Source organism: Cheilinus undulatus, linkage group 16 (genome assembly GCF_018320785.1).
Source record: "Cheilinus undulatus linkage group 16, ASM1832078v1, whole genome shotgun sequence".
NCBI classification, from domain to species: domain Eukaryota; kingdom Metazoa; phylum Chordata; class Actinopteri; order Labriformes; family Labridae; genus Cheilinus; species Cheilinus undulatus.
Window position 1 is genome coordinate 5,875,733 of NC_054880.1, and position 25,471 is coordinate 5,901,203.

Consider the following 25,471-nt stretch of genomic DNA (forward strand, 5'->3'; position numbering starts at 1 on the left):
ACACTTAACAGACATAAATATGATAGTAGACTCCAGGTTAACCTGAAATATTGATGTGTCTAATGGGGAATCAGCACCTGCATGGCGTGGACAGCTCAGTGTCACCTCTGTGATGATGAATTAAAGTAACTTGTAAATGTTGCTCTTCTTCTGACAGGAAAACCCGTACGTGATGCGTAAATCCAACTATCAGGACTTCCAGGGAAACGACCAGTATGAAGGCTTCTGTGTGGACATGCTGCGGGAGCTGGCCGACATCCTGAAGTTCTCCTTCAAAATAAAGCTGGTGGACGACGGCCTGTATGGAGCGCCAGAGCCCAACGGGAGCTGGACGGGGATGGTGGGAGAGCTCATCAACCGGGTGAGTGCAGAACAAGATCGAGTTGATGCAGTTTGAAGGAAATAAGAAAAGATGAATGTAGGGAGGATTAAATAGTTGAATCAAATCTAAAGAGATTCTAAAAAATGTTTTCAGGGAAATGTTCAGGGCACAAGAAGCATACTTTTGAGTATAGCTTTGGAGAAGTTGGAATTGGAGCCACTTTTTTCTGACTTTCTCTGTGTAGAAACTAAAACTGTTTGACTGTAGAGACGGCTGCAGGATTCTAAACACAGCAGCAGCAGCAGCAGCAGGCTCTTTCAGTCTCGTCTCCTTATCGTCCTCTCTGGGCTTTGTCGCGGGCAGTTCTCCTCACCGCTTTAATTAGACTCAACTTGACTTAAAATGAGCCTCTTTCTGTGAGAAAACAACGAACGGGGGAAAATGAGCTTCAGCTGAGACTCTTAATACCTCCTCAGTGTTTGTGTGCGAGCGTTTGCTCGTATCGTTTGGGGTCGAGCGCCTCGCTGACGTTCCAACACTCGTTTTAATTGGCCGACTCTTGTGTTGAAGTTAAGGGTGTATTCACTGTCAGCAGATCCCAGCACGCATCTCCTCGCCCTTAAATCAGTCAAGTGTGTTTATTTTGGGGTCGTGCCGCTGTAGTGAGGCAGATTTCAGCAGGATTTAGTCTGACTAGGAACAGTGGAGACGGATGGACAGCAGCTCTGGTAGAAGGGCAGAGAAATCCGGGTGCTGATCCTGGATAACAGTCCATCAAACCGGGACCTGGTCAGCCTCAGTGACAGTCCTTCAGATAAAGTTTATGTTGTTCAGATAATCATGTTCATTTTGGTGCTGCAGCCTCAAAAAGCAAAAGACAGAACCAAACTGGTAAATGATGGTGCAAACTAGACAACAATGCAAGAGAGACTCTGACATGCTAGTCTTTTTGAATGGGGGTTATGGGCGTCTTTGATGGTTATTCACTTTGTCACACTACAAGACTGGTTGTCATTCCTGATGCACAAAAGCAGGTCCAAGGTTCGACATTGAGCTGCAATGCAGTCGGGCCGAAATCTGTCTAAATCTGTCTGAGCCGGCCTGCAGTGGTGCTAATGAAACACAGCTGGAGGAGCAACTAATTAGGTTCATTGCCAACAAGTCAGTCACATAACTGGGCATAAAAGGAGCATTTTAGAGAGGCAGAGTCTCTCAGAAGTAAAGATGGGCAGAGGTTCACCAATCTGTGCAAATAGGTGTCTGAAAATTGTTGAACAATTTCAGAAAAATGTTCCACAGTGTAAAATAACAAAGACTTTGAATACCCCACCATGTACAGTCCATGATATCATCAGGCTGGAGCCATCAAAGACCCTTTTTTTCCTATTTTTTGCCCATTTTTTCCCTTTTTCACTATGTTTTACCCATTTAAGCTACCTTTTGCCATTAGAAAAAACTTTTTTTATTACTTTTTTGCCCATTTTTGCCACTTCTTCTTGCCACTTATCCCTGTTTTTGCCACTTTTTGATACCTTTTGCCATTAAATACCACTTGTTTCCTTTTTTTTTTTTTTGCCCATTTTTTTGCCACTCTTGACTCTTTTTGCCTATTTTAGTCACTTTTCACTCATTTTTTTTGCCATGTTTTTTGTCATTTCTGGGCCATTTTATGCCACCTGTAACTCATTTCTGTCACTACTCACCCATTTTTCTGCTACTTTCTGACCCTTTTTCCACTTTTTCTCCCCATTTTTGCCCCTTTTCACAAATTTTTGCTGCTTTTTGACTATTTTTGCCACCTTTAACTTAGTACCTCCTCCAAGGAGGTTATGTGATCGGGTGCGTTTGTTAGTTTGTTAGTTTGTTAGCAACAGAACTCAAAAAGTCATGGACTGATTTTCAGGAAATTTTCAGGAAATGTCAGAAATGGCATAAGGAAGAACTGATTAGATTTTAGGACTGATCCGGATCACCGTCTGGATCCAGGAATTTTTTAAAGGATTCTGTACTATTGGGAGATAGGTCTGTGCTGTTACAACTTTACATCAGGAGATGGCGGACATGAGTAACTTATTCAAAGTTTTGGAGTGTATAGACTTTGGAAGACACAAGCCCAGTCAAAGAGACGAGTTGGAGCATAACAGAGAGAAAGACAGCTAATTGTAGTGAGAATATTCACAATGCTGGGAGGAATAGAGGAATATTCACCCTCTGCCATGACTTTCAGTCGTCCGGTGAGACCATGACAGTCCACACATAGCAAAGCCAGTGCTTTGCCTCACCGTGTCTCCACCCCACCAGGGAGGGAGTAATCGGCGAATTAGATTTTGGGAGTGATCCGGATAACCGTCTGAATCCAGGAATGTTTTTAAAGGATTCTTCACTATTGGGTGATAGGGCTGAGGGCTGATGGCGGAGGTCTGGCTCTCTGAGTGCTTTCTGGTTTTTATTGCTACTCAAGCCATTTTTGCCACTTTTCACCTCTTAGTTTGTGGCTCTTGGGAAGGTGTTTTTCAACATTTGGCTCTTTGGTTGAGCAGGGTCGAGTCACACTGGTCTAGGAGAACAAATATGAGAGTGATCAGGCTGGGGGGGCCCTTATTGTTGGCCATGCCATCCACCAATGACAGTTAAAGCTGATCATGGAGAGAAGAAGCCAGATGTGAACAGGATCCAGAAACAGCGCCGCCTTCTCTGGACCAAAGCTCATTTAACATGGACTGAGGAAACATGGAAAACTGTTCTGTGGTCGGATAAATCAAATTTGGAAATTCTCTTTGGAAACCACAGACACCGTGCCGTGTAGACCAGTGGTTCTCAACCTTGGGGTCGGGACCTTATTGGGGGTCATGAGACACTGAGAGGGGGTCACCAGATGCCTTAAAAAAAACTAAGAATATATATTTTTAAATGACACTGTTGACACTTTACACCAATGTTGCCCAATTTTGACATTTTTCATCACTTTTTAACATCAAATTTGCCAATTCTAGCTAATTTTTGCCACTTAAAACACATTTGTGTCAATTTTATACCATTTTTTTCTGCCTGTTTTTGTCACTTCTTAACCAATTCTTGCCACTTTCTTTCTATTGTTGCCTCTTTATTGCCACTATTAGCCATTTTTTACATCCCTTTTGCCCATTTTAACCACAGTCATCCCATTTTTGCCAGTTAATATCGATTTTTCATCCCAGTCCACCTAATTTCCCTCAATACTTTGCCTTTTAAAGCCATTTCAGCCACTTCTTAATCCACTTTTACCACTTTCTGTACCAATCCTTGCCAGTTTAATCTATTTTTGGTTATTTTTGGGCCACTATTATCTAATTTTTGCCACTTTTAACCCATTTATGTTCTTTGAAAATCCAATTTCAACACATTTTCCATCATTTTTTACCATTATTCACTGATTTAAGCAATTTTTGCTTTAAAAAAAAAAGTTATTTCATTTTATGTTTAACTTCCCAATGGACCATGATTTTGCTGACCTCCAATGGGCCCCTAGTTTGGCTGGATCCCAGAAACCTCCCTCTTTAACCCCCCTTATGGACGGCCTTGTGTCCACATAGCTATTCTTGATTGTTCATGGCTGTGTTTAACCACCTTCAGGTACAGTGGGGGTCCCCGGTCTCTGGCACCGTTTTTTGGGGGGGTCCTGGGCTAAAAAGGTTGAGAACCACTGGTGTAGACTAAAGAGGAGAGGGAGCATCCAGCTTGATCTCTGTGTAGGTTCTCAGTCATCCAGGTCATGGTGATCCAAGGCTGGTTCCAAGTTCTTGAAGACGTTTCGCCTCTTCTCCAAAAGGTTTCCTCAGTTCTGAGAGTGACTGGGAGAAGTCAGAGTATATTTCAAAGGCTAACCGTTGCTATGCAAATGGCCTGAGTTACCCATGGTTCAGTGGGATTCAGGGGTAATTTTTGCTTGTTTTGTTCTTGTAATGCAGCTTGAATCCAGACGTCTGCTGAGATCAGGATCCCAGAGATGTCACAGTGATCAAAGTGTCCAACCAATGTCAGGATCCTCAGTTTAGTTTCTGAGTGACCCGGTTTTAGATGAAATCCAGTCGTATTATTACATAATGTTATAAGAGAGATAGATGACATCTGGCTTCCTGTTTCTGACCCTACTATCATGGAGAAGTGTGTTACATAAGGTGAAAATGTGCTTCCTCTTAGACCGGAGCGCTGCAGCAGAAGGCCGAGAGTCTAGGAGAACAAATGTGAGAGTGGCTGCTCCACACAGAACCCACCCACACTGTGGGTTAGCTCCACATAATGCTGATGATAATGGTGATGACTGTGGCTGTGTCTGTGCTGGATAAAAAAGGGAAATTGGGAACGCGAGCAGGCCATTAACGGGCTAATCAACGGGCTTTTTTCTTACTAATTATAGAGAACGGTTTCAATTACACAGCGGGAATCCTCGACACCAGCAGACACACAACCCACCAGCAGGTACTCACTTTAATCCACGCTCTCTTTGTGAGTTTTATGCTAATGTGGTGAAATGACTGCTTTTACCTTCATCCACTGTCTTGTTCATGTAACCTCCCCTCACCTCTCGCTGTTTTCTCATCAAAGGTGGAAGCTCTTAAACCCACTCTCAAACGCAGGCAGACACCACGAGGCCCAGGAGTCTGATGAAAGTGTTGGAAATTCGTCCAACAAGCGTCTCCTCGTTAATCAATTAGGAGTTAATTAAGGAGCGTAGGGGAGTCTGGGGTCCACATAAACGCTCCTCTATGGATCCACTTGGAGTGTCTCTGATCACTCCACCTTAATGAGATTATCTTTCAACCTTAAACTCACTCTGCTGTGTTTACCCAAAGAGGTTAAACCTCCTCAGCACTGAAAGAGGAGAAACCGGAGCGCTGAAATGAAACTAATCCCAGACAGGATGAGGGTCAGAGTGTTTAGATAAAAAAGATTTCTTCTGTTTGCTCTCAGCAGTGGAGCGACAGAGGCTGGGACTCATTAAACATGTCATTTACCTTCATTCAAATAAGACGTTTGCAGACGACGTCACGTCACCGCAGGAACTCCTGACACAGAAATCCCTTCCTTCTTTTTTTGAAAAGAAGTTTTGTGTGGTTTATAGCTGTGACAACAGTTCAAATACAAAAAAACACATAGACTAGTGTGCATAGGTTTAAAGTGTGTAGGGGGTTTGGATTCAGGGGTAAGAGATTGGTGAAAGAGCCTCAGACCCAATACATGGGGTCATGGGGTCAACCTAATGGGGCCTTTTCACCCCTGATATGACAGCCAAGGACCTCTGGTGGTTTTCAGGCCTTTGGGATATCCACAGCATGACCAGGAGTTCATGGCAACCCTAATACCCTATTAGACAAAACCCTAGGCCATGAGTACTTGCCAAATCAACCCCTCACTCCACCCTGAAAGTGTGGACTTTGTTTTTTTTTTCAACAGGATATTTCCCCATGCCCCTGGTAGTATGCAAGGACATCTAGAGCACGACCGGGGTTGTGTCAATCCTTCCAGCCTGATGATGCCATCAGGCAGCTTACCCTCCACATCTACAACCTACTATTTTTAGTCCAAACGTGCCTAAAAGTTCTGCACAGTACCACATGTCTCAAGATATTTTTCAGTCCCAAAAGTAGCGACACATTTAGGCAAAAGTTTAAAAAGCTCATGGAGAATTAGAACCTCTGTCTAAAGTCTAGACAAGTGGAAGCAGACAGCACTCATCTGGTCCGTTTCCCCCAAGCTTTTTAGTCTGGTCTAGTCACAGGAAACTTTCTTGCTTGTGTTTCCATAGCCAACATCTGTCCAGCCTTGCTTGTTTTGATGGGAAATCTCTTTTTTGAGATATAGGGCTTAAAAAGTAAATAAGTGCACCAGCTGGTCGTATGACTGGGCGTCATGTGTTGCCACACTGAGAGCTCAAAGTTACATCTGACTCTACCCTGTGCATGGAGATGAGAATTGAGAACTGGTTCCAGTTGAGAACCAGTTGGTTCTATCCATCGCCATCATTTACATTTATTCTCAACAGTTCCCTTATCGATGTCTTACTTCCTTGTTCCATGAAAAACACCGTCTAAGGCAAAGCAGTCAGCACAAGAGAATAAAGAAGACGAGGAGGTGAACATGGCGGACAGTCACAAAAACAGGCTAAAGCGGTCAAAAGTTTGGCTTCTTTTCTCCAAAAACGATGCAAACAACACGACCTGCAACATCTGTCCCGCAGTGGATGATGGTCACCCCTCTTCTGTCTCACTGGTGCTAGATGAGCTGATTCTGGGTCAGGGTTTTGTACGTAGCAGAGCCGCTCCTAAACAAAAGTGAGAGATCGATGGCCGACTGTGGCTCAGTAGAGTCAGTCCTCCCACAGTCAGAAGGTCCCCAGCCACTGTTGTTGGGCAAGATACCGAACCCCAGTTTGCTCCCACTGCTAGGTTGGTGGTGTGTAGATTTGTATGATTAGGAAGTCCAAAAACAGCCTCAGTGCAGCTCTTTTTAGCTCTCAGTTTAGTGAAACTTCAGTGAAACTTCTGGAACCATGCTGCTTCTCCCTCACCAGCCAATGAAACCCATCCACTAATCTGACTGATGGTCCAACCGTGGCTCATTACAGTGAAACAGTTCTAAAAGTTCCAGTCAGTCCATCAGGGGTCTGATTTAGTGTCTGAATAGGAGCAGCATGATTTACCCTCCGAGCTCCGGCGGGAACAAAAGCTGCTCTGTGGCAGCTTTAGTGCCCTGCAGTCCCCCGAGAGCTGCACAATAACAACTCAGTGTTAACTTCTAATGCAGTCAGTAACAACTGTGCCCAGGACGACCACGGTTGTACAATAAAAATCAATATTTCATTACAGGCCGCGGCACACTGGGCTAAAACATTCAGACAAAGGTGCTGCCTTTAACAGTCCGAGCTGTGGGTGACCAATCAGACGATCAGCTGTAACAACGGAGCTGTTAGAGATCATCAGGACGTCTCTTCATCAGTTTAACACTGACTTATCCGTCATGGTGGACGGTGGCGCTGCTGTAGCTGTGGTTATGATTCCACTCTACTATTAGTATACAGTTTATGATGGGTTTCTAGGTAGGTTTACCACCTACCGTTAGCAATGACCTCTAGCGATTCATTTTCAGCCGTTTTTTGGCCAAATAATCCAACCTCTCTCTGATCTGAAAATCTCCTGTTTGTGTTTCATTCCAGAAAGCCGACCTGGCCGTCGCTGGTTTCACCATCACCTCAGAGAGAGAGAAAGTGATTGACTTCTCCAAACCCTTCATGACCCTGGGGATCAGTATCCTCTACCGGGTCCATCTGGTAAGAAAGAAACTTTTATTTAATCACCTTTGACAATCACAGTCTTTGAGCCGGCCCCAAACTGCTAGGTTGCTTTGAAGGCCAGGGTACTTCTAATCAGACACCTGTCTACGGTGGCTCCTTTTTGGTTAAAGTCAGCTGAGCTATTGCAATATTATAAGTGTGAAAATCTAAATACACTGTTATATATTTATGAATATATTATAAGAATTTAAATAGTCCCTTATAGACACTTGTGTTATAATGAGATATAAGCAGTGGTATAAAGCCTTATGAATAGCGAGGATTACTTGCTACTATAGTTACAAAGTCATTATAATCCATTATAACGTCATAATTATGATTATAGCGTCATTATTATGCATTAAAACTCCATTATAATGCATTACAACAGCATTATTATGATTATAACATCATTATTATGCATTATAACATCATTATAATGCATTACAACGTCATTATAATGCATTACAACGTTACTATGCACTATAACATCATCATTATGCATTTCCATGTCATTTTAATGCATTTTCACATCATTTTAATGCATTTCAAGTGTGTTTATAATGTGCTATAGTGGTGTGCTTCATAGAAAGTGTTTCCAGGTTACCAGTCCCTTCTCTATTTTAAACTTTCTTCACATCGCATGCAGACTCGGTGTTTTGTTTGGTCTTCTGCAGAGTTTGATGGACAGTTTTTATCAGATCCACTAACAAACAGCTCTACCTGAGTTTATTAGGACTGAACCAAACAGGCTGGGTGTGAAAAGGCCCTCAAACTTCATACTTGGCCGTGAAGGGCCCCAGATAAAGCCGTGAAAAGCTTGGAGAGAGATTGTACTGCTGGTGGAGTAAGTAGATATAAATGTTTCTTCTAATTCGGGTGAATTTTCCTGGAGTATGTGATGAATAGATGTGAAATGAGACAGCACAGCTGTAGAGCAGATTGTGCTGGTTGCTGAAGCTCAGCAGGCTGTTTATTTTCCTCCAATAAGACCTTGAAGATGCTGATAAAAGCTTGTTTAACTTCTGCGCTCTGCCTGCAGACTTTACAAATGGAACAACAGCATGTTTGCACCTGTTGACATCTCCTGCCTCCGTCTCTCTCGCCCTCTGCGTCTGCTCCGTGATTTGATGAAATCAGAGAGAAAGCACCGCAGTCACAACAGCCGCCGCCTCCTCTGCAGCTCCGTGCTGGAGGCAACAACAAACCCCCGCCTGCTCGGGTCACGCAGTCAAACTGAGAAGAAACGGCAAATATTCCCGCGACCGGCAAGATCAGGCAGGGAGGGGGGTGAAAGAAGAGCCGAGGACACAGACAGAGGGCATGTTTCTTCTTCTGGGGTGGAGGAGAGGGGCTGTGAGTCCGACAGGGGAAGGTGACAGAAGCGGTGGCTTGAAAAATATGAGTTTTTTCCGCCTCTGAGGGAGAAGCGGTGACTCTGGCTCCATGACTGGAATAGAAAACATGGACAGAGCTCGTCTGCACTTCCTGAGTGTGTGGCGGAGGCCGGCTCAGGTTGGATTTTTGGGTGAACAGACTGCAAACAGGCCAGCAGGGACGTTTGTGTATTTGCATAGCAGACGGAGGAAGAACAGCATGTTAACTGTGAATGCTGAGAAGTCACAAAAAAACAGGCAGCCATTACTTCTGCCTCTGGAGGAGAAAGAGCAGAAAAGAGCTGCGAAGGAACTGTGGACAGATAATGTTTGTTTTCTGTCGCACTGATCACTGCTCGGATAAATAAATGTGGTGTGTAAAGGCTGGAAAAGGGATGACGGACAAAAAACAAGAAAAAATACCTGGGAATATGACGAAACCCAAACACAATCTCTGCAAGAAGCTTTGTGAAGCTGCAGCAGTCCAGACTGGATCCATCTTTAAACATTCATGCTTTTATTCTGTATGATGAGAGTCTTACACATGATCAGTGGACTCACAGATGAGGGAAGAATGGTTTTATTCTGCTGCTTCATTTGTCAGCGCTGCATACTCACACATGCATGAAGAACATTTCCACTGAAACGGTGGTGTTTACTAATTCTGATGTGCACAGATGTAAGCACAGCTCTGACCATGCTGGTAGAATATGACCCCACAGAGTCACAGCAGCCATGAATCACTCTCCCTATCCATGCATGTCTGTTTAATGAAAACACACTTTTATCTACTACACAGCATGTCACCTGATTGGTGCCAAACCTTTAAAAGACAGAGGTAACCTCCAACTGAACTGTAGTGCATTGGCTCATCCTGCTTGGTTTAAGTTTTATTCAGTCAGGTGCCATTGCCGGCTTTTTTAACGCTGGCAGAGCTTCTATTTAATTCAGAGTCAGTGTAGTCGGCTGTTTCTGTCACCGCGCTCAAAGAGCTCTCAGTTGAAAACTAGTCAACTTTTGGAATAGCACTGCACTCGTCAATGTCACTTCTCCCTCACTGGCCAATCAGAATCAAGAAGGGGCGGGACTTCTGCCAATAGCGGAATAAAAACCAATAGAAAACCAGGCCTGCAGCTGCTGCCTGTGTGGACAGGATTCCTTTACATTGTCTACATGTCTCCTGTGTGATATCTCTCATATGAATCACAAAGAGCTATTTTAAAACAACGTTACACATTCAGAGCCAAGTGGGAGTCATTTTTAGAGTAAACATGATTACAAAACATTTAAGAAAGCTGAGCAAACAGGAGAAAAGCCTGTCATTACAACAACATTCTAACACAACAAAGGTCATGTAGCTCTGTAAGCTACGTAGATAACTAAGCTACATAGCTAAGGGAGCTACATAGCAAAATGCTAAAGCTACAAAGCAGCTACGGAAGCTATGTATCTGCATGGCTATGTTAGCTTAAACTATAATTGCTTAAAAGCTCACTTTGCTAAAGCTAACTTAGCAACAGATAACAGCCTAAGAAGCTAACAGAGCTAAGGCTGAGCTCCCAAAGCAGCTACATAAGCTGTTATCTACATTGTCTATGTAGCTATGTCAGCATTAGCTATACTGCTCATTTGTTAAAACTAACTTAGCGATAGATAACAAACCTACATAGCTAATGTAACTAAGGGTGAGCTCCCAAAGCAGCTACATAAGCTGTTATCTACATTGTCTATGTAGCTATGTTAGCGTTAGCTATACTGCTCATTTGTTAAAACTAACTTAGCGATAGATAACAAACCTACATAGTTAGTGTAACTAAGGGTGAGCTCCCAAAGCAGCTACATAAGCTGTTATCTACATTGTCTATGTAGCTATGTTAGCGTTAGCTATACTGCTCATTTGTTAAAACTAACTTAGCGATAGATAACAAACCTACATAGTTAGTGTAACTAAGGGTGAGCTCCCAAAGCAGCTACATAAGCTGTTATCTACATTGTCTATGTAGCTATGTTAGCGTTAGCTATACTGCTCATTTGTTAAAACTAACTTAGCAATAGATAACAAACCTACATAGTTAGTGTAGCTAAGAGTGAGCTCCTCACAAAGCAGCTACATAAGCTTTGTATCAATCTTGTCTATGTAGCTGTGTTAACTTTAGCTATGTTTGCTAAAACTAACTTTGCTAAAGCTAACTGAACAATATATATTCAACCAATGAAGCTAATTAAACCTAGGCTGAGCTCACAAAGCAGCTACGTAAGCCATGTATCTACGCTGTCTATGTAGCTAAGTTACTTTTACCTATGTTTGCTAAAAGTAACTTAATAAATAAAGACCCCTACATACAAATATATCTAAGGGTGAGCTCACAAAGCAGCCACATAAGCTGGGTTTCTGTGTTGTCTATGTAGCTATGTTAGCTTTAGCTACATTTGTTAAAGTTCACTTTGCTACAACTAAGTTGGCCTACATAGCTGATGTAGCTGAGGGTGAGCTCACAAAGCAGTTAAGTAAGCTATGTATCTGTATTGTCTATATAGCTATGTTAGCTTTAGCTACATTTGTTAAAGTTCACTTTGCTACAACTAAGTTGACCTACATAGCTAATGTAGCTAAGGAGGACCTCACAAAGCAGCTACGTAAGCTATGTATCTAAGTATTCTATATAGCTATGTTACTTTTAGCTACATTTGCTAAAGCTTGATTTGTTTAAACTAAGTTAGCAATAGATCACTGATCTACATAGCTAATGTAACTAAGGTTGAGCTCACAAAGCAGCTACGTAAGCTATGTGTCTACGTTGTCTATGTAGCTATGTTAGCTTTAGCTACATGAGCGGTCTGCAGCCTGACTCGTCTCCCATCTCTGGAGGGGCAGAAGCATTTGAGACTCATGATGTTCATTCAGTAAATCCTGGTCCCATTTACAGTGAAACATTACAGAAGCAGACATAAATCTATACATTTTATTTCTTTTCCGTGTCGTAAACTTAGCCTTTTTCCGTCTTCACTCCCAAGCTTCTTTTTTATGTTTTCACCCTTCTTTGGACGGTGCAAACCTCTAAAATATGAGTGAATTCTCAGCGTGAAACTTCCAGTCTGGGCGTTAACTGAGCTAATAGCTGTCAAAACTTCAATGTGATTCCAGGATAACCTCCAGATTTCTCACTGGACTCTTGGCAGTCTGATAGAGAGACTTGAGGTGAGAGCTGAGCTCAAAGTTTGGCTGCATCCACATCTTTATCAAACACCGGCTCGTAACGCTGGCAGTAAACAGCTCAGAAATCATCAAAGTGGAGCTTTTAGACGTTTAATGATCAAACTCTACGCCGGTGAGCAGCAGCTGGTCCGAGCAGTGTGAATGTGAGAGTAATGACAATAAATGTTAATAAAACATTGATTTAATTAGTCGTTAAAACATAATGATGCATCTCCTCAGAGCTGCAGAGATACTGTACATCTGCAGCTCATCAGTATTCACCTCCACCATCTGTCCTCTGCGTTTGATCCAGTCCGCTGTGATCCACTCGGCCATCACTCAGCTGTTTAATGTGGGAGAGGCCGTCCTCAAACTCATCCTCTGGAGTGTTTATTTAAGGATTCAGTGGGCTGAGAGGAGCACAATCTCACTGTTACAGTGTTCAGAGCGGATTCAGGCTGGTTCTCACATACAGAGATCAGGATCAGAGCAGAGAGTGTATACAACATGGACGTAGGCTCTGTGATGTCAGCTACTGCTTTGTTATGAAGTTCAGCAACGGTAGCTGCCATATTGCTGACTCCAGCTAACTTCAGGCTGATGAAGACTCGAAAGAGGAAAATCTGAGGAGAGCAGGGGAATGTCGTGGTTACTAAAGCATGCCTGTGTGCTTCTTAGCAGTCAGCAGTAAAACAAACTTTCATCATCCATCCATCAGGCCAACAATAAATACGAAAACAAACAATTAAAGAGCAATTTAAAGAATAGAATTAAAAAAAATGAGCTCAGATATTCATTTAAAACTGCAGTGGGACAAATGAGTTTTTAAATCTCTTTGTCCTGCAGAGAATCCTTTCCACTACAACCAGCAATACTGTGAATGCTAAACTCTGATGCTAATGCTAACGAGCTGTAATGTCCTACATGGAGTCATCACATTTATAAAGAATGACTCAGTAATACTTTAAGAAACATTCCTAACATCAGTCAAACGACCTGCAAAGACACCTTGAGAGAAAAAGAAGAGTTTAGGACAGTTCAGCTACCATTGACCACTACGTGGAGCTACAGCGCCGAGCGTCTTATTCTCTATCTCTGTAGAGGTGCTTTAAACTTGTAGTTTAAAGCAGTGGTTCTTCAACTTTTTACCCTCAGAATAAAGATGCCAGAGACCACGGACCTCCACTGTATCTGAAGGCGGTCAAACACATTCAAGAATAGTCATATGTAGGCAAGGCCATCCATGAGGGGAGATAAAGGAGGGAGCTTTCTGCGGCCCAACCAATCTGGGGCCCCATGAAGGTCAGCAAGACCATGGTCCATTGTAAGGTTGAGCAGTGATATCCAAATTATTGTGTATTCCTGAGTAATGATCAATTTTTTATTCACCTGCACTGTAGTGTAAGGCCGTCTTGAAAATGTAAATCCCCTTTTTTATAAACAGAATGAAAATTGGAATTAAGAATGGGTTTAAATGCATTAAAAATGGCAAAAAGGAGGAAAAGGTGGTGAAATGGTATTTTATGAAAAAAAAAAAGCCAAAATGTGTTAAAGCAGCAAAAAATGGATAGAAATGGTAAGAAATGGGGGGGGGATGCTGAAATAGGCTAAAAGGCAAAAAAAGATAAAGTGTAAACAATAATAATAATAATAGGCAAAAAAGCAGCAGTTTGTAAAAAAGGCAAAAATAAAAAAGATAAAAGTGGTGAAATGGGATAAAATAAATGGAAAAACTGGTTCAACCTGGCAAAAATGGGTCAACTGAGGCAAAAAATTAGCAGAAAGTGGCTGAATTTGATTTAATGGCCGAATGGACAAAACAAATGGTGAAATGTGGTTAAAATGGGTGTAGAGAGTGGTGAAAAGGGGTTCGTAGGGCAAAGATTGGTCAACAGAGGCAACAGTAGGCAGAAAGTGTCAAGGATTGGTTTAAAAGTGGCAAAATTAGCACAAAAAGTGGTGGAAATGGGTTTAAAGGGGCAAAGGTATGTTACAAGTGGCAAAACCTGGGCTGGGAAGAGTGATGAGAACTGGTTAAAAGGGGGGTAGTGGTGTAAAGAGAAACAAGAGTGTTGCCAATAAAAGTGGCTCAGTAATAGTTTCACACACTTTTCATCTCCACAGTGAGGGAACTGTTAGCCAGGATGCTAGCACCAATGCTGCTGATGAAACATGCATTGATATCATCAGTAAATCCTAACGTGGGCGGGGCCATTCTCTGGGTTTGTCAGGGTTTGGTGACCCCGGCATTGAGAACCACTGCTTTATGGAACAACCTTGTCAGACCAATAAGTCTCAGCTTGGGGTCTTCATCAGGACCCTGACGTCAGATGACTCTTCGCTATGCTCTCTCTAACGTGTCTCTGTGCTTCAGCTGGGTCAAATAGAAACTCAGATTCAGATTTTAAGGTTTCTCTATCTTGAGGAACGGCACACAGCAGCTTCACAGCATTTAAGTTGCAGATGAGTTTTTCCCTCTCAGTGTGAAACACGTCCGTGTTTTCAGGGCTGACATTATCTCTTCTAAATAATTAAAACAACATTAACAAAGTCGACAGTTTAAGGTCAGTAGGATTGAGCTAAAATGAAGCCTGACCTCCTGGCTAACAGCTACAGAAAGATCTGCTGTCAGGTTTTATTCCTAATTATGCAGAACTCGTAGCCCTTAGGTGAACCAGGTTTAAATGAAGGGCAATTCCATAAAACACTGAGCAATTCAAAGAGCTAGAAATCAGAACATTTATGCTATTAAGAGCATTTCAAAGCCTCCAAGAGTGAGCTAAAGCAAGACTTTGACACAAAATATGTGATATATTAGAAATAGAAAATCAAGACATTTTCATTTCATGGATTTAGAACTACAAGAGAAACAATGGTGCTAATTGTTTTTATCTATAAGTGCTTTATCAGACAGTGATTGACTCTTTTATCCTTAATGGTTCTGATATAATCTTATCATTATTACTTTATTCACCCACTCACTCTGGTTAGACTGACTGAATGACTGTCAGACATTCAGCACCATGGACAGCTCCACATTTACACACAGCATTCTCATCTTTACGACATAAACACATAAATACTGCACTGTAACTCACATGTATTACACACCAGAATTATTTAAATCATCAAATTCATCAATCTCCTGAATGATACTGAAGCCTTCAAAGCAACAGAGTGCAGAATTACTAAAAACCTGAGCTTACCTGTTTAATCGGCCTCCTTTCTCTCTCTCTTCACCTGACTGGTGCTGCTGGATGCGTCCTTGTCTTAGTTTTTCATGCTGTTGTTGAAGTTATCTCCACAAGTTTCACATTTCCTCCATCCCTCATGCCGTGCTTAACCTGATCACAGATATTACAAACTTAACCCGCATGAAGATTGGTTAAATATTTTCAGAAATAAAGTTAGAAATGAATGAAGGAAGCTGTGCCTTTTATGGATAATATAGAAAACTTTCTCAATATAGCATTAGGAAAACTTTATTTATGTTAAAACCAAGTTTCCTTTGTTTAATTTTGATGGCAAAGCTGCAGGGAAACACTTAAGAGCCATAAAAGAACGTCATGCAGGGTCGCCGACCCCGGTCTAACCTGTTGCATGTCTGAGGTAGTGACACAAAGCCTGAATTCTGTTGTGAGATTGCAGAAACTGTGTGCAAAATATTAAATTCTAGCGAGCTTTTAATGCAGGAACATGCCTACGATTTTACAGTTCCCCTGCAGGAAACACAGCAAACGTTTGCCTGGACAAGAACAGGACAAACTGAAAAGAACACAGTACCTGCAGTCAACCTATTTTTTCAAACTGGCTTTTAACATTCAGGCGTGACACGTTACTTGTATTTGTTTTATTGTAGCTTTTATTGGTTTTATATTGTTTTACTATCCCTACTGTTTTGATTTTAGTGGAAAGCAGTTTGGTCACTTTATGTGTTGTAAAGGGCTCTACAAATAAAAGTTGATTGATTGATTGACATGACAGCTGCTGCCTGATAAGCTAAAGCTAGCTCGTTTACTCTTCAGCCGAAATGCACGCCTTCGTCATCTGTTTGGTTGCTCTCAACGGTCCATGATGTTTGTCCAAAAACATTCTGACTTTTATTTTGAAAGGGTCTGCCCTCCTTAAACACTATGTGGAGTTTCCTAGATGGATGCGAAGAGCTTCTTCCTTCTGTGTTTTCATCTCTTTTCTTCCTCTTAGTTTGACCTTTGCACCTTTGATGATGTCATATTCTCCTGCTCCAATCAGAGCTGAGCTGATGTTATAATTCAGTGACATTTTAGTTGTTTCCTTGAGGACGCTGCAGCTGTCAGTCTTTAAACATCGTCTTTATGTTCGGAGGTTAAACAGAAGGCTGAGGCGGTTAACTCTGCTAACCATTAGTCTGAAATGTAATCAAATCTAAGTAACATCCTAAATTATCGACACAAACACATCTGAACGTGTAGAAGCTCCTAAAGACATCACACTAACACACCACATGGATCTGTCAGTGACAGGGTGACTAAATAAAAGATACGATCATGTCTGGAGGTGGAGAGTTTTATAGTTAAACACACAGACTCAGCATCGGTCCAAACGGCTGGCGAACACCCTTAAAGATGCTAATCTGTTTAATTGCCCGGGCTGTTGACTCGTGCACACACATTAGTGAGGCGGCGGCGGCATTTTGATCAGCGTCTCTGCCCTCTGGTGATCGGCTCTCTGGATTTATGTCGCCGGCTGCTCCCAATTCATTAGTGCTCAATATATTATCACTGCTGTTTGCTCCTTCACAGGCTCAGAGAGTTATTACAGCAGGAACAAGCACCTCTGACATCACCAGCAAGGGCCACAGGAAGTGACATCATCATTATTGTTGTACCAAAGATGTGTGAAGGTCCTGCACAGAAGAACTTGGGTTTAAATAAACTAAAACAGGTGTAGATCTATAAACAGCTTATGCTTATTTCTGACTTAAAGGAGACTTTCTTATTGCAGCTCTTTTACCAAACTGTTTGTCATTAGCTGCTGTTGTGTGAAAGTTCAGAACAGTTGTCGTATGCAGCTGGCAGTCGTGACATGCAATGCTAGAAACCTGGTATCGGTCTGTTAGTGAGTCAATACAAGGCCAGAATCACCAGTACTGATTAATTTGACTTACCTGGAAAAAACCCTAATTACTGGTTTTATCAAAGAAAAATAACTCCAGATCCAAATCAACAAGTCAACCAGTTCTCCATCTAAAGTGTATAATAAATTTAAATCTAAAACACCAAAATCTCAGATGACAAGGGCTCAGGTCTTACAAGGAATGAGAGCTGACGCTTCGATTGGTTTAATTCATTTTACTCCTAAAACCCGTCGACATATAAACAAGCTGCTCAATGCAGCCTCTTTGCACCTGAATGTGTTTGCACCTGAATGTGTTTGCACCTGGATGTGTTTGCACCTGGATGTGTTTGCACCTGGATGTGTTTGCACCTGAATGTGTTTGCACCTAGATGTGTTTGCACCTGGATGTGTTTGCACCTGAATGTGTTTGCACCTAGATGTGTTTGCACCTGAATGTGTTTGCACCTAGATGTGTTTGCACCTGGATGTGTTTGCACCTGGATGTGTTTGCACCTGGATGTGTTTGCACCTTGATTTGTTTGCACCTGAATGTGTTTGCACCTTGATGTGTTTGCACCTGGATGTGTTTGCACCTGAATGTGTTTGCACCTAGATGTGTTTGCACCTGAATGTGTTTGCACCTTGATGTGTTTGCACCTGAATGTGTTTGCACCTGAATGTGTTTGCACCTGGATGTGTTTGCACCTGAATGTGTTTGCACCTAGATGTGTTTGCACCTGAATGTGTTTGCACTTAGATGTGTTTGCACCTGAATGTGTTTGCACCTAGATGTGTTTGCACCTGAATGTGTTTGCACCTGAATGTGTTTGCACCTGAATGTGTTTGCACCTAGATGTGTTTGCACCTGAATGTGTTTGCACCTTGGTGTGTTTGCACCTGAATGTGTTTGCACCTTGATGCGTTTGCACCTGGATGTGTTTGCACCTTGATGCGTTTGCACCTGGATGTGTTTGCTCCTGGATGTGTTTGCACCTGGATGTGTTTGCACCTAGATGTGTTTGCACCTTGATGTGTTTGCACCTGAATGTGTTTGCACCTGGATGTGTCTGCACCTGGATGTGTTTGCACCTGGATGTGTTTGCACCTAGATGTGTTTGCACCTTGATGTGTTTGCACCTGAATGTGTTTGCACCTGGATGTGTTTGCACCTGGAAGGTGCACCATAAATTTTGCAAATGTAGATGGAGACGCCCCAGTTTACTGTGCATCAATCAGGACCCGCATTTTGGATATTTTTCAACTTTTTAAGTTTATTCAAAGAAAAACATTCCAAGTTGTTCCTGAAGTAGTTCAAACATTAACAAGACAGACAGGCAGAGGAGAACAGGCACATTTTAAAGGAGTTTTAGCTCATTTTTTGGTGCCATTTTTTCCTGCACACATGCCTGTTACCCACTGTAAAGGGCTCCACAACCCACTTTGGGTCCTCATCGACCTACTGAGAACTGCCATGCCCCGTATACTTTTAAAACAGAGCTTTAAAACACTCTAGTGATCATGATGGAAATGAACCAATGAGGCTGAATGCTATGAAGAGCTGCAGCAGGATTTGATGACTCTTACTTGCTCCAGAACTACAAGCAAACAAACTGAAAGTAACTACACAAAGTTCTTTGGTTGAATTTCTTAATAAAAATATTTCTTGAAAGTATTTTTAACCCCACAGTGAAAAACTGGTGCTGGTTTGGTTTAAAACACTGAGAAATATCAGAAACTGAATAAAGATGAGGATTTACTGGATGTACCTGTTTTTATCCTCTTAGTTTGATGTGTTTCCAGGAGGAATATTCAGTCTGAGTCTGTGATAAAAAACAGGATCTAGCAGGTTTTAGCCCTCAGCCAGCTTTTAAGAGGAGCCAGAATGAACAAAAAGCAGAAATGGGGCTAAGGGCCTCCGTTACAGCTTCAGTCAAACGCTGTCATTTAGTCCAATCTGTGAGCTCTTCATCAGTTTTCATCCTCTGACTGTCATTAACACTTTCAGCTGCAATCTGCCACTTCAGCTTGTTTCTGTGGTTTGATTTGAATTGCAGGTTTAGAGAAAACAAGACAAACTGGAGAGGAGAAAAGAAAAACACACACAGAGTGCTGCTTTTGTCTAAATGTACGTCCGTCAGTCAGAAAGTGCAGGTTGTGTTTTAAAGATGGAGACGTTGGCGGCTGTGATGGACAGGTGGTCATTACCTCCACTCTACTGCCAGAGGGAATCCAAAGAACTTCCTCTGGTGTTAGACTGGATCTTTGTCTGCTTCAAGTCAGGGATCTGGAGCTCTGATGTGGGAGATTATTTCTAAATCGACACAAGCAGGACACAGCTATGTAAAGTTCAGAATCATAGCTCCGAAAGCGAGGCTTCTTAAGGAAATGTCAACAATTCGAGAGTCAGTTCATGGAGTCAAACGCTGCCATATATTTGAGACCAGCTGATCTCACGCAACCCTCATCAGCTGATGGCCAGCTGATTCGGTCCAAGCACGCTGTTGTTGCACTCATGCGCCATATTTAAGCTGCTCTTGCTTTGCTATGCATTACTGCTCCCTCTGCTCCTCCTCTATGCTTGATCTGACTTGATGAATGTCACTCTGTTGTCATTGATTCCTGATCTGCTCTGGGTCTATTACTGCCTGATTAGGAGCATCAGGCACATTTCATTGGTGTAGAGGCCAAGGGTAGGCTTCATACTGGTAACATCTCTTCAGTTTCACCCTCTCTGCTAACTTGGTGAATGTTGTTCGTCCAGCAGCTTTAGATAAAGTTTAGAAAAAATGTGAAGGTAAACAAAATAAGCATGAATTTGATGGAAAAGCCACAAACAACTTTACGTTACAACCCCAGTTCTGTAAAAGTTGGGACACCATGTAAAATGTAAATAAAAACAGAAGTCAATGATTCTCAAATCTAATAAACCCTTTTTGTTCACAACAGAACATAAACAACGTATCAGATGTTAACATTTTATGAAAAATACTAGCTCAACTTGAATTTGATGGCAGCAACACGTCTCAAAAAAGTAGGGACAGGACCATGATTACCATCGTGCAGCAACCCCTCTTCTTTTAACACCAGTCTGTAAATGATGGGGAAGTGAGGAGACCAGTTGATGGTGATTTGGGAGAGGAATGTTGTCCCATTCTTGTCTATCTGCTCAACAGTCTTGGGCATGCTCCAAATGTTTCCTGTTGGTAAAATGTCTGGACTGCAGGCAGACCAGTTCAGGTCCTGGACTCTTCTCCAGTGAAGCCATGCTGTTGTGATGGATGTGGTATGTGGTTTAGCATTGTCTTGCTGAAATAGTTGAGCCTTCCCTGACAGAGACGTTGTCTGGATGGGAGCATATGTTGCTCTGAAACCTCTCTCTACTTTTCAGCCTTGATAGTTCCTTTCCAGATGTTAGAGCGAAGGCCTGCACGATTTTTAAATCTGAAACGATTTTAAAATGGCGGGAGACCACAGATATGAGGACAATTTCCAAAGATTTTTCATCTTTAATCCTCACACACTAGACAACTGAGCCAGACTGTCAGATCACTGGAGACCACACACCTGACGACCTGCCAGCAACCTCGCTCTCATTGGTTGTTGTGGGTACTTCGTCAGAGGCACTACGACCTAGAATCGTAAATATCAAACGTGTTTGATTCGTGTTTATGATTCAGGATTTTGGAGGCTATGACATGATTTGGAGCAGTAAAACAATCATGTTGACACCACACACATGAGGATTATTCAGGCAAACAGTCGTTTGCGACGAGGCTCCTCTCGGGATACGCCCCCACGATCATCAGGGAAGGCAAATCTTGCCCCAAATTGGGCTTAAAATCCTGTAGTGAGTGGCTAGCCTATGCAACCCCATACCCTCAGAGATGCAGGCTTTAGAACTGAGCCAGGAGAACAAGCTGGATGCTCCCTCTCCTCTTTAATCCACTGGACACGGCGTCTGTGCTTTCATCTGACCACAGAACAGTTTTCCAGGTTTCCTCAGTCCATTTTAAATTAGCTTTGTCCCAGAGAAGATGGCCGTGTTTCTGGATCCTGTTCACATATGGCTTCTTCTCTCCATGATCCAGCTTTAACTGTCATGTGTGGATGGCACGGCCAACAATGATTTCTGGAAGTGTTCCTGAGCCCATGCAGTGATTTCAGTACAGAATCATGCCTGTTTTTGATGCAGTGGCCCCTGAAGGCCCCTTCAGCCTTGTCCCTTGCTCACAGGGATTCTTTGAATCTTTTGATGATATTATGGACTGTAGATGGTGGGAGATTCAAAGTCTTTACATTGAGGAATATTTTTCTGAAATTGTTCCACAGATTGGTGAACCTCTGCCCATCTTAAATTCTCCAAAATGTTCCTTTTATACCCAGTCATGTCACTGACATGTTGGCAGCTCGCCTCATTAGTTGGAAAATGCTCCTCCAGCTGTTTTTCATCAGTACCACTTACTTTTCCAGCCTTTTGTTGCCCTGTCCCTACTTTTTTGAGATGTGTTGCTGCCATCAAATTCAAAATGAGCTAATATTTTTCCTGAAATGGTAATATGTCTCAGTTACAACATCTGATTTGTTGTTTGTTTTCTGTTGTAAACAAAAAGTGTTTTTATGTGATTTAGAAATCATTGCATTCTGTTTACATTTACAGCAACACAACTTTTTTGCATTTGGGGTTATAGAGCAATCACTCTTACACAGTGACAGTGAAGTTTTCAGTATTATGAGCCACCAGGCTGCAGTCAGACTTCTCTTCCTGATGTCACTCAACAATGACAAAAGAGGGAAGCTTGAAAGAAGACGGTCGGCTCAGGTGTTCTTACCTGAAGATTCGGACATTAAACTTTAAGAGGGATGTCCTATCCAGCAGACATCTTGTCTCCTCCAGACTGAAGGGAGTAGCTGATTTCTGGGGTCGATACTGATGTTGAGAGCTCAAAGGGCCACTTCACAATCACAGTCCATCCTTAGAGTGCCGAAAACTGGGGAGGTTTAAGGATCTGTGCAGGAAAGTCAATTTTCTCCCACAACAAAGTGGAGAAAACATTTCTGTGTTTGTGAGCACTGAGGATGGAGACACAGAATGGAACAAAATGTACCAACCAAGGCCGCGTTTATTCAACCAGTCAGATAGAAATGAAAGTGTTTTTGTGGTATTTTGATATGTTTCCATCCAGGAGGACACATGGGAGCGTCTGACAACGTGACAGGAATGTGGGCATCATAACAAATGAGACGAGATTAGAAGAAAAGAAGGAATACCACATGAAACGTGACTGATTAAGGCGTGGCGAGACCAGAAAGAAAAATAGTTTTGGACACTGGGGTGTCTTCTATAGACATATTTTATTAATTTGAGTTTGAAAAGATCTTGGAGTGGCGTACATGCAGCTCAAGGCAGATTTACACCTTGTGCTCCGGTTGAAGTTAAGAGAAGGAACAGCGTTCTTATCTGTGGGCGTTTTTGTGTTTCAGGGTCGTAAGCCGGGTTACTTCTCCTTCCTGGATCCGTTCTCTCCGGCTGTCTGGCTCTTCATGCTGTTGGCGTACCTCGCTGTCAGCTGTGTCCTCTTCCTCGCCGCCAGGTAACACACCTGCCTCCATGTCTACGTGTCACAGAGAGTTAGTGTAAACGAGTGTGCCGTTAATAGCTTTAAATATGAGCTGAGTTTGTCTGTGTGGGCCTTTGGTTTCATCATTTACTCACACAGAGAGATGAATCAGCCTGAAGGTCTAAACTCACTTCTTCTGTTGTCTAATTTGTAAAAAGCTTGAACATATTTATCTCTCCTTTTAGCGGTGTCACAGAGGTGGAACAGACTCTTATATCTTCTTAGTTTTTCTGCCCTTTGACTAAATTACATAAACTCACATTACTGTAGAGCTGAACGCCTCATAATAACCATTCAGCCTTCTCTGTTCTGTTTGATGCTGTTGGGAATGACTGAATAAGCTCAACTGTCCATGCTTCATTTATCTGTGCTCCTTTAGACTCAGCCCATACGAGTGGTACAACCCTCACCCGTGCCTGCGGGAGCGGCGGGACGTCCTGGAGAACCAGTACACACTGGGGAACAGTCTGTGGTTCCCGGTGGGCGGCTTCATGCAGCAGGGATCAGAGATCATGCCCCGCGCTCTGTCCACTCGCTGTGTCAGCGGAGTCTGGTAGGATTTCACACCAACACCTCCAACTCTGCTCATGTTTATGGGTCAGAAATGTCTGCAGGTATGTAGGGGCGGTACGGCTCCTCAAAGCTGTGGATGAAGGTGTCCAAAGCTAATAAACAGGACAAAATAACCAATGAGGAGGAGCGGGATCTTCACTGATCTATCTGCCTACATCAGGAGTGATGAGATTGTCCAGGTCTGACTTCCAGGACTGGTCAGCTGATTGGTCCAGCGGTGATTAGTCATATGTCTGAGATGAGCAGAGACTTTGTTGTTGAATTTTTTGAGTGAAATCTCCTTTGGCTGTAAACGGCTCCAGCTGTGCACATTTGGTTCATTCATATTGTTGGGCATGTGTTCGGCTGTCTGCACTCTTTAACTAGGCCACATAATATCAAACTAAAGACTAGACTCACTTAGATGCAATGATTAAAGGAGGCAAAATCCCACAGAGGAGGACTTATCTGACACAAAACCTGTCTGTCAATGAGCGTTCTGATTGGTCCAGTGTGTGCTTATCAGACATGAAACTTTGCAAAGTCCAGCTGTGGTTTAAGAAAATAAAAGTCATAAATCTGAGCTGGCCTTGCTGGTGTGAAAGCTGGTACTCAGTCTTAGTAAGTACTTAGATGTTCCCGGACTTGGTCTGGAAAGATGTGGCATCCCTAGTGCAAACAATTACTTCATTAAAATGTGTCTGCTGTGCAAAGACCTTAACTGTGAGGAACTTTGTATTTGGGACAGAAAGAAGGAAAGCCATCCTTTTACCTCAGTGTGTAAAATTCATCCATGAAACAAAAATGTTGCATTAATCTTTGGTAAATAAACCACATGGATAACAGGTTTGTTGAAAATAAACAAACTGAATGTAAAGATTTAAAATAAGCAGCAGAGGTGGACAGCACTGAGCGCTGTGTCTCTGGCTTAGAAATGTCTAGTGGGGCCACACTTCCAGAGGTCAGGACTGGGGGTATCGATTCAAGCATCAGTGGAGCTTTAGCGTCAGAACATGTATTTCATACTCAGCTCCTCATTAAATGGTGGCATGCAGGGTTCTTTGCAAGTGTGCAATCCTTCTAACCTGAAAACAGGAAATATGTTCCTACTACCTAAACATAAATCTACTCACTGATCAGTCATGTTTTAACCTCAATAAATCAACAAAGTTTTGGCTGAAGGATGTGTTGCAGTGTATATCTACATGTTGTACAATAACTACATGTATGTTAAGTTAAAGCAGGATTCTCAGACTTTTCCCCTCTGTACCTGAGGGTGGTTGAACAGCTGTGAACATTCATACATAGTCATGTGCAGACAAGGCCGCCCATCATGTGGAGCTTTCTGGGGCCCAGCTAAACTGGGGGTCCATGGAAGTCAACAAAACCATGGTCCATGGTAAAGAGAAGCTGTGTTTTATATTTAGCCTGAATAATAACCGCTCTTATCAAAGCAAAGAGTACCTTTTTCTACTCATTTGTGCTTTAGTATAAATCCACCGTAAGAAATGTAAATCTCTTTTCTGAAAAAGAAAGTTAAAATGTGATAAAAATTACAAAAAGGCAATTATCATTTAAAAATGGCAAAATTAGAGGAAAAGGTGTTGAAATGGGATTTTAAAAGAAACCAAAATGGACTAAAAGTGGCAAAAATATAGGCAAAAAGTAGCCAAAATGGGTTACATCCTCAAACTTGCTTCAATTGTCACCGGATCTTTAATTTGAGACACTTAGGTGGTCAGCTCTTTAACTAGAACTAGCAGGTTTTAACAGTGGCCCAAGTGGCCTTTAAAAGTTGTAAAAGGGGTTAACAGGGGCAATATTGGGATTGAAAAGTGGAAGGAGTTGCTTTAAAGTGGAAAAAATGGGTGGGAAAGGCGGTGAAAGGGGATTTAAAATTGGGAAAAATCGGTTCAAACTGGCAGAAATGGTTGAACTGAGGCAGAAAAATAAGCATAAATGGGTTTAATGGTAAAAATGGGCAAAACAAATGGTGAAATG

The 25,471-nt window shown here is 42.3% G+C and overlaps 1 protein-coding gene across 1 annotated transcript in view; it reads left to right on the forward strand.

The window, feature by feature from the left end:
- LOC121523757 (glutamate receptor ionotropic, kainate 5-like) overlaps nucleotides 1-25,471 on the forward strand; it is a 141,509-nt gene that overhangs the window by 88,967 nt on the left and 27,071 nt on the right. The window contains exons 11-14 of the mRNA XM_041808776.1: nucleotides 158-361; nucleotides 7,515-7,628; nucleotides 22,782-22,891; nucleotides 23,298-23,471. Coding sequence (XP_041664710.1) covers nucleotides 158-361; nucleotides 7,515-7,628; nucleotides 22,782-22,891; nucleotides 23,298-23,471 — 602 coding nt within the window. The remainder of the gene's footprint in view (nucleotides 1-157; nucleotides 362-7,514; nucleotides 7,629-22,781; nucleotides 22,892-23,297; nucleotides 23,472-25,471) is intronic.